Source organism: Orycteropus afer, unplaced genomic scaffold (genome assembly GCF_000298275.1).
Source record: "Orycteropus afer afer isolate SDZICR_OR568_19922 unplaced genomic scaffold, OryAfe1.0 scaffold00024, whole genome shotgun sequence".
NCBI lineage: Eukaryota > Metazoa > Chordata > Mammalia > Tubulidentata > Orycteropodidae > Orycteropus > Orycteropus afer.
The window spans coordinates 9,475,563-9,485,787 of NW_006921611.1; the positions used below are offsets into that span (position 1 = coordinate 9,475,563).

Here is a 10,225-nt window from a genome sequence, read left to right on the forward strand (position 1 = left end):
GGGTTTTACCCCTTTCTCCTGCTCTTCTGGCCTGCTACTCTGTGCTACGCCCGTGCTTACCTTGCTCCCGGAGACCCGGTCCCCCTTGGGAGGGTAACAAGGGAAAGTGTTCAGTGCAGATCAGTGAATAAGCACCAGCCTACCCGTGCTTACCTTGCTCCTGGAGACCCAGTCCCTCTCATTGATAGAAGTACATAAAATCATGATACCTGAAATACCCATAGTGTCTTGAGTAATGTCAGAAAAACCCGTTAGTAATGAAAGTGGTGGCCAAAATAGTTCCATAGTAAAATGGAAATAGTTCATACAAGCCACTGGGGGAATGCAGAGAGGTAGTCACTGTGTCCATGAATAAGTGGTGTCTTTTCCCATAAGTCCTATCCTGGAAATACCTGAGAAGCTACCATGTACAGAGTGCCCTATAAACAATTTTCTGCTAACCACCAGAAGGGTACTTGGTTCACAGATGGCAGCTCTACGGTACATGGACAACATGTGATGTGGGAAGCTGCTGCAATAAGGCCAGCAGATGGACATACCCTGATTGAAGAAAGTAAGAACGGGTCAGCTCAGTAGGATGACAAATGAAAGGATGGAGAAATAGTAGATGATGGTAAATGAATGAATAAATACGTTATGAAGTAGGGGAAATCTGACATGTTGAAACCTTGAGAGAGACTCAGAGGAAAGAATAGTTTTCTCTTACCTAAATTTTATCAGAGACCAAAGAAGGTGCAGTTGAAACAACTTTTACACAACCCGACCATATCAGATGGATACATGTGGTAGACCAGAATGACTGGTGCCTGAGTAACCCTGAGGATTCTTCTGCCCTATGGAAGGATTAATTGTTAATGAATCTTTGGGGCTGGTAAAATGATTGGAAGACAGAAGTTAATTTCTCAAGTATGAAAGTCCCAATGTCTAGAAAAGCCAGGGGGTGGCCTGTGGTTCAATGGATTACTTAATATGGCCCTTCTAGCCATAATCTTTGTGACTCCCACACAATGGTTGTGTGAGACTGTGCAAATAAGGTACTTGTGGCCCACCAAGGGGATTGGACAGCTTGCTCCTAATGCAAATAAGGTGTATGCAAACTGATAGATAAGCTTCTATATTAACTTGGCTGAGTCATGACTTTCTGTGGTTTGGATGTTATGTACTTATTGAATTTGATGGATATGTAACTTCCATTTTAGTGGTCTTCCATTTTGTGATGTGCTTCTATGCCTATAGTTATGGTCCAATTTGGGAGTGAGTTATCTACTATGTTAATGATGCGGGATTAGGGTGGGATGTATCTTGAATCACCATATTACTAGAAGTCATGAAGTCACCACCCTTCACACCCTTGTACTACCTTGCTCAAATAAGGAGAGTTTCTTTGAGGGTATAGTCTGCATTCTATATATATTGAATAGTCTGGCAAAGTTTTCTCTCTTGCACTAGATCTTGCATCTGCCTCAACTTCTTCTGACTTACAGTTCTTGGAATTTGAGCCAGTACCTATTATCTGCCCTGATTTCCTAATTTCCACAGTTTTATGAGCCAGCAACCTGTTGTCTAACCTAATGATTTGGGTTTATCAACCTCTGCAAACTTGTGAGTGAGAAGAAGCTTCCAGCCTGATGCCTGACACATGGATTTGGACTTGCCAGCCTCCACAAATATATGAGTCACTTTCTTGTCAGTTCATGAATTCTGTGACACATTGCAGAGTATTATGGAATGCAAAGATCGAAGGGAGAGTGCTAAGGAGAGGAGGAGTAGAGATATTAGAGATGATGGAGTGGGACAGCAGTTTGGAAAATTTGGACATTTGAACATTTGGGACACCTTTAATCTCTGCCTCATTAGAACCAGCTTTGTGCTGATCCTTCTATCTATCTATCTATCTATCTATCTATCTATATATATATAATTTATGCACCACAATTAGAAGTTACTGTGGCCCTTTAAAAAATGTATACTATTGATGCCAGCATAAAGAAAACCATGGTGCTAGCAAAAGAAAGCAGTCATTCAGCTAAGCAAATAATGAGTTGCGAAGGGTTATTGAGACCAAATCGTGGAAATACTGACTTTAAATCTGTGTTACAACTACAGTATCTTCAATCCACTTTGTTTCATATTTGCATAATGGGGGACTGTGATCAATATTAAGAAAATAATGAAATGCACAAGCTCACAATTGTGAGATGCAAAAAGAAAATCAGTTTATATTAATATTAAATCAAGGAAAAATGCTTCTGCAAAGCATATACTTTCCATCTGTCTTGGTTCTCTAGTGCTGCTATAACAGAAATACACAAGAGTATGGCTTTAATAAATAGGAATTTATTCTCTTACAATTTAGGAGGATGGAAGTCTCCAACTCAGAGTGCCAGCTCTAGGGCCTGGGTGAAGTCCCCTTGACCCTAGGCTTCAGCTCTGCCTCTTATTCCAGGCACACTGGAGCTGGAGGGGTCTCCTATTTCAGGTAGCTGCTGGCTGCTGAGGCTGACAAGCTTAAGGTCAGCACGTAAATTGCCACAATCCTAAGATCAGCAGACAACATGGCAGATCAGTGGTCCAAGGGCAGGAACAACTCTGAGCCTGGCATGCAACATGGCAGGCCACTGGATGAAGACTCTGCCAAATGCAGGATTCAAATGTGCCAAGAAATTTGAGACCTCTCTCAAACTCTTCCATGTATACTGGAAGCAGTCCACACACCAAAGGCAGCTTCCTTTCCACTGATTAATGTCTCACAGCAGATTCCATCATGGAGATGCCTACAATCTCTTCATGAGGAATGACTACATCACACTGCCAAGCCATTCCAACCCACAACCTAGTCAGGTTGACACACAAGCTTAACTACACCATCTTCAAAAGTTTTATGAAACAGAAAAATGAAATCAATTTCATATTATAATTTCAGATATTATGAGTAATATTTTAATTACTCACCCTCTCCAAAAACATTTCATATTTTTTTTAAAGAAAAAAAATAATAAAACAAAAAACTTCCATTTAAAAGATTTGTTTTTATCCTTTTGGTTGTTAAATAAGAGACTGCAGAATGTTCAAGAGGTACATTCCCACCTTGGGCTTTATTCCTCCACCTTAAAGCTACCTGACACTGTGGCTGCTGAGTGATTGAAATACTGCTAAGATTAATTGAGAAGTAAAATACTCACTGGATTTGAAAGATTTAGTATGAAAAACGTGACTTAATTATCTTATAATTTATATTGATTATGTTTTGATAATACTTTTGATATTCTGGATTAAATAAAATATATTATTAAACAAAATTTCACTTTTTTACTTTCACTGTTTTAATGTCTCTACTAGAAAATTTGGGAGTTCTGGTAGCATAGAGGCTAAGGCACTTGACTGCTAATCAGAAGACTGGCGGTTCAAACCCACCAGCCACTTCTCAGAAGGAAGATGGGGCAATCTACTTCCATAGTGATACTGCCTCGGAAACCCAAGGAGGGGTTGCTATATGAGTCGGGACCGACTCGATGGCACACAACAACAACAACAACAACTACAACAACACTAGAAAAATTTAAGCATAAATATGTGACTAGCATTATATTTCTACTGAGCAATGCTGTCTTGAGAAGAGAGTAGGGTTGTAGTCAGCAGACCTGAAGTAATACCGTGGTTCAGTCCTCCCTGGCTCTGTAACCCTGAAGTGTCTTCACCTCTTTGAATCTCACTTTTCTAACCCTGATGTTACAGAAAGATGGAATACTGTCCTTCATGGGAAATTTTTACCATAGTGACTTAGGCATTCTGTAGCAAAAATCTTATCATAAATACTTAAATAACTGCTGTTAAAATGATCAGATTAGTTTTTGTTGAAAAGTACATTTCAGCAGCATACTCCTCCACCTTCCCCAACACCACCACCAACCACTCAGAAAAGCCTGTTGTTTTTATGTACCATCCAGTCATATCTGACTCGTAGCGACCCCGCCTTGGGTTTCCAAGGCAGAATCACTGCAGAAGTAGATTATCCAACCTTCCTTCTGAAGAGTGGCTGGTGGGTTTGAATCGCCAGCCTTCTGGTTAGCAGTCAAATGCCTTAGTTGTTAGGTGCCATCAAGTCAGGTCCAACTCATAGTGAACCTATGCACAACATGATGAAACACTGCCTGATCCTGCACCATCCTCACAATTATTGCTATGTTTGAGCCATTGTTGCAACCGCCGTATCAAGCCATCTGGTTGAGATTCCTCCCCTTTTGTCACTGACCTTGTACTTTACCAAGCATGATGTCCTTCTCCAGGGATTGGTCCCTCCTGATAACATGTCCAAATTGAGGTGAAGTCTTACCCTCCTTGCTTCTAAGGAGCACTCTGGCTGTACTTCTTCCAAGACAGATTTGTTCACTCTTCTCCCAGGTTCATTCTTCTGGTAAATTCAATATTTTTCTCTCAAACCATTATTCAAAGGCATCAATTCTTCTTTGGTCTTCTTTATCCATTGTCTAGCTTTCACATGCATATGAGGCAATTGAAAATACCATGGCTTTATCCAGGGGTATCTTAGTCATCAAAGTGACTTCTTTCCTGTTTAACACTTTAAAGTGGTCTTTTGCAACCAAAGATACATGGAAACAGTAGTCAAAGTGACTGGTACACCATGCAGTCCTCAGCTTATATGACTATTCAACCAGAAGAATTAGGTGGGGCCTGGCTACCACTGTCCACCACTCGGAGGGGGATCTATATAGGAGAGCCTGGATAGGGTGAGAGAACAATCTGGAACAAAACTCAAAATCATTAAAAAAAGAAAAGAATAAAGGGGACCAGCTTTGCTGGTCTGATTGAGTCTGATGGAACCACTGAGACTATGGCCCCTAGCTGTCCTTCAGATCTGAAATTGAACCCATTCCTGTGGCTTCCAGCCAAACTAAAGACAGGCATATGAGCTGAACATTTACATTAGGTAGACACACTCCTTGGAGAGAACAATCATGGGAGAATAGAAGGGCTGTGTATGTGCAGAGAACAGCTCAGGGCAGGAGTACATGAGAGGGAAGGACACAGGGAAGAGGTAACTACAGGGAATAAGTGGGAGGGGAGCTGTTGCATTGTGGGAAACTGCATTCAGTATCATGAGACAAAGTGTATGTGAGCTGCTGTACAGAAAGTGAATTTGCTCAGTAAACTTATACCCAAATCACAATAAAAAATTAAATAAATGGGTAAAGAAAACCTCAAAATTAAAGTAGTCTTTTGCAGCCAATTTGCCCAATCATTTGATTTTTTGACTGCTGTTTCCATGGGCATTGATTGTTTATCCAAGCAAAATGAAATGCTTGAAAACTTTAATCTTTTCTCTGTTTATCATGATGTTGCTCATTGGTCCAGTTATCAGGACTTTTGTTTTCTTTATGTTGAGATGTAGTCCATACTAAAGGCTGTAATGTTTGATCTTCATCAGTAAGTGCTTCAAGTCTTTACTTTCATCAAGCAAGGTTGTGTCATCTGCATATCACTGGTTATTAGTGAGTTTTCCTCCAATTCTGATGTCACATTCTTCTTTCTATAGTCCAGCTTCTTGGATAATTTACTGAGAGTAAAGACTGAGTAAGTATGTTGAAAGGGAACAACCAAGATGCACATCATTCCTGATTTTAAACCATGCAGTATCCTCTTATGCTATTTGAATGATTGTCTCTGCTCTGTGTAGATTCTGCATGAGCAAACTTAAGTGCTCTGGAATTCCCATTCTTCAAAATGTTATCCATTATTTGTTATGATCCACACAGTTGAATGTTTTTGCATAGCCAATAAAACACAAGTAAACATCTTTCTGGTATTGTCTACTTTCACTCAAGATCTGTCTGACATCAGTAATCCCTTGTTCTATGTCCTCCTCTGAATCCAACGTGAATTTCCAGCAGTTCTCCATTGATGTATTGTTGAAACTGTTTTTGAATTAGTTTCAGCAAAATTTTACATGTGTATGATATTAATAATATTGTTTGACAATTTCCACATTTTGTTGGATCACCTTTCTTTGGAATGGACACAAATATGAATCTTTTCTAGCTGGTGGTTGGCCAGTTAGCTGTCTTCCAAATTTCTTGCCATATATGAGTGAGCATTCTACTGTTGCATCCATTTGTTGAAACATTTAAATTGGTATTCCATCAATCACTGGAGCCTTATTTTTTTGCCAATGCTTTCATGTAGCTTGGACTTTTTCCTTCAATATCATTGGTTCTTCACAAACTTAACAAGCCTAGGACACATTAAGTATGCAACTCTGAGAGCCATTTTTTTTTTCCTGCAGTGTTCCCTCCCCTCCTCTCCCACCCTTAAACCAACAAAGAAAGTTTCCTTCCATATATGAACTTTTCCTTGACTTTTTACAATAATGAACTAATACAATATTTGTCCTTCTGTGATTGACTTATTTCACTCAGCATAATGTCCTCCAAGTTCATCCACATTCTGCAGTGTTTTGCAAATTCTACATTATTCTTTATTGTTGTATAGTATTTCACTGTGTGTATGTACCATAGTTTGGTTATCCATTCTTCTGTTGATGGGCACCTAGGTTATTTCCATCTTTTTACTATTGTAAATTGTGCTGTGATGAAAATGGGTGTACATATATGAGAGCCAATTTTTAAGAGTAGGAAAAAATAATGTAACACACTGTGAACATATGTGAAGAGGCTATCCTCTAAAGGATAGCGAAGGAGAGATTCTGACATAGAGACTGTTTTCAAAGAGGAACTGCCTCCACCTCAGATTTGGGCATGGGCAGTGGTAATCACAGGGTAAACCTTCCAGGTAGTGCCTAGAGCTTAAACGGATACCAAAGATGTCCCCTCCCACTCTTTCAGGTGCTTTGGGCCCTGCAGAGAAGTGTCCAAGCAGATCTAGGTCAGAGAGTGTCTATTTTTTTATTATTTTTTTATTTTTTAGACAGGATCAGATGTTTATAAAACAAGTGAATATTCATAAACAAACTGTGGGAGAAACACACCTTCCCAGCAATAGAAAAATCTCTATATGAAGTGCATTTTGCCTGTGGCCATCTCTTCCCCATGCTGGCCCTTGGATCAGGATTTACATCACACTGTGGCACCCCCTGGCCACCCAGGCTAGAAGAGGAGAGGCATGAGGCCCTGGCAGAGCTCCAGGTCACTGGCTGGACCTTCTCCTCCTCTGCCCCTCCAGCTCCAGGGGTGAACTGCCCCACTCCACTGCAAGGTTGTCCTGTAGATAGGCCAGCATGGCAGACAGGGTGGACAAGGAGGGGAAGGGGTCCTGTCAACTTGTACCTTAGGGAAGAGAGCCACCATCAAAGTAGCAGGAAAAAGGAACCATCTTGATGTTTAAAGGTGCTGCTAAACAAATGCTGAATTTGGCCCGAAGCCCTCTGCCTTCTCCATTCGCAGACTAGCCCTTCCAGGCTCACTTGACTCCCCTTATGGCAACTGCTCAATTCCCTCTCCTCCTGGCTGAGGCTGAGGGGACAGAGAAGCCCCCAACCCAGAGCTCCAAATACACACCATTTGTTTGCTCTGTTCTCCCCACATGACTATGGGGCATTTCTAGTGAAGGTGACATATATACAACAATTGGGAACTAAAGGAAGCTGTTTGGCTGAGAAAACCTGAGGCCCTCTCAGGAAGAAGCCTGTCGATGTGTTGGACAGCATAGGAAACAGGGGTGTGACCCCAGGCTTCTGGTGCAAGGACAGAGAATAGCGAGGGACAGTGCTGGGGCCAAAGGACTTAACAGCTATAAGCTTAGGAAATGTCACAGGAGAGGTAGAGAGGAGACGGGCGAAAGGTCAGATTAATGTTACATGTGAGGACAAAAACCCAAAGAGGAATCTGCCTCTCACCTACATGTGCACAGTACACACACACACACACACACTGACACACAGGCACACACAAAGACACATATACACACAAACTTTGTGGCTCAAGTGCAGGCCACAGCATGGAAGGAAGACTTGCTCCAGTTGACCACACAATGCTTCATTTCACGAACTCTTGCCTTTCAGTCAGTTCTGACACATACAGACCCTATGCACAACAGAACAAAACACTGCCCCATCCTGTACCACCCTCACAGTCATTGCTATGCTCAAGTCCATCATTGCAATAGCTGTGTTAATTCATCTCATTGAGAATCTTGATATCCACCAGAGACTGGTCTTTTCTGAAAATATGACCAAAATAAGATAAATGATATCTGGCCATTCTCCCTTCTAAGGAGAATTCTGTCCGTACTCCCAAGACAGACCACATCTAGAGCTGACAAAGCAGGAGGGAATCCAGGGGCTCCTGTGTGGAAGCTGGAGCTTAGAGGTTGCTGGTGTCAACAAAGACAATTAAGGCATACTGAGGCGTACTTGGAAACCAGTAATATTTGTTTTAGAAGAGCTTCCACTAATAACTAACTTCTGTACCTAGTGTTGATTTTATTGATGATAGCACCTTTGAGGTGGCATAGTGCCTAAGACATTTGGCTGCTAACCAGAAGGCTGGCAGTTCAAACCCACCAGCCACTCCCTGGAAGGAAGGTTGTGCAATCTACTTCCATAGAGATACCACCTCAGAAACCCAAGGAGGGGTTGCTGTGAGTCAGATCAGACTCAACAGCAGTGTTTGGTTTTTTGTTTGGTAACACATTTGAACCACACAATGACTTTTTTATTATCCTCATTTTGACAATGAGGAAACAGACATAGAGAGGTGAAAAGACTTAGCCAGGCTCACCTTTCTTTCTTTCAACAAGAGCTGAGCAACAATTTCATGCAACTCAGCTACCTCCCTATAGAGATTTTGTCAAATTCCTAACTCCTTTGAATCTCATTTTACTTATGTATTAGTTGGAGATCATCATAGCCACAACCCAGAGCTATGGTTAGGGTTAAATAATAACAAGTAAGCAGAAGTGTTTTGATAAGACAGTATTGTAAAGGCTCCATGGGAGGCTTTCTGTAAAATAATCTTGGGAGGTGATATTCTGTACCATTGTAACCAAGTAGTGGTTTCAATGATAGAGATCAGTGCCCAGCACAACCATGGTGATATTTTTGGGACATTTAGGAGCTCTGGTGGTGTAGTGCCTAAGACATTTGACTGCTAGCCAGAAGACTGGTGGTACAAATCCATCAGCCATTCCTTGAAAGGAAGATTGCATAATTTACTTCCATAGAGATACTGCCTTGGAAACCCAAGGAGGAGTCTCTATGAGTCAGAAATTATTTCATGGCAGTTGAGTTTGGTTTGTCTTTTTGGTGGGACATTTAGCTACTTCTTAAATAATATAGTATGGACCACCTCCTATACAGCTATGTCCTGGGATCTGGGGGAAAGTGGGTGTCCATGAAAGTTCTTAGTTCCCCCATTGAGACGAAATTATTACCTCACCTCAATGGAACTTCACACCAAAAAACCTTTATCCCTATCCCCACCATCTCAATTAGTAATCTTCGGAACTTCTCTTGAACAGATGCCCCTCTTGAACTGTCATTTCCTGAAGGGTTACAGAGAACAGCGCCTGGCCCACTTGGTCCTGAGTTTTATCACCATGGGTTATGTCTGGCAAGAAGGAGAGACACAGCCTGAACAGGTAAGGGTCAAATAGATATCTGATCCATCATCTGGCAGGTTCCTTGCACTGCACTCTCTACTTGGTATTCTATTGTTTTCCTGGAAAAATGGGCCCTTTCTTGTTCTGTTCTTTGGGTGTCAGTTGTAGGAAGAGTAAAGGGACAATTTAAATGAAAGGTCTTTTTGTCCAGATTAGGAATTTTCAAATTGTCTTTGAAATCATTAGACCTTTTCCTCTTTCATTATCTTTTGAATCTATTTTCTCTTACATCTTCTCCAAGAATATTTGAAGAGATGTATTTGAAGGTAGGCTATGAGAACTCATTAAAAAAAAATCTTATGATACCTTACATTTTATGGCATTATGTAGTCCTAGACATATCACTTATCTCAATCAATTTTCATAACCCTATAATGTTATATGGCTACTCTATACACATGTTACAGAAAACTGAGGAGCACAGAAGTTATATTCCTTCCCTAAAGTCCATCCCAAGTTAATGGAAGAGCAAGGGCCAGAACCCAGATCCTCTGATTTCAATAGTTTGCTTTCTTTCCCCAGAGAAGGGATACAATGGTATTCAAACACTAGACCTATAAATATATTATTATAGTTAAATATAATATAGTTA

At 40.9% G+C, this 10,225-nt stretch overlaps 1 protein-coding gene across 1 annotated transcript in view; it reads left to right on the plus strand.

Moving 5' to 3' along the window:
• IDO2 (indoleamine 2,3-dioxygenase 2) overlaps positions 1 to 10,225 on the plus strand; it is a 162,407-nt gene that overhangs the window by 91,877 nt on the left and 60,305 nt on the right. The window contains exon 3 of the mRNA XM_007935067.2: positions 9,493 to 9,612. Coding sequence (XP_007933258.1) covers positions 9,493 to 9,612 — 120 coding nt within the window. The remainder of the gene's footprint in view (positions 1 to 9,492; positions 9,613 to 10,225) is intronic.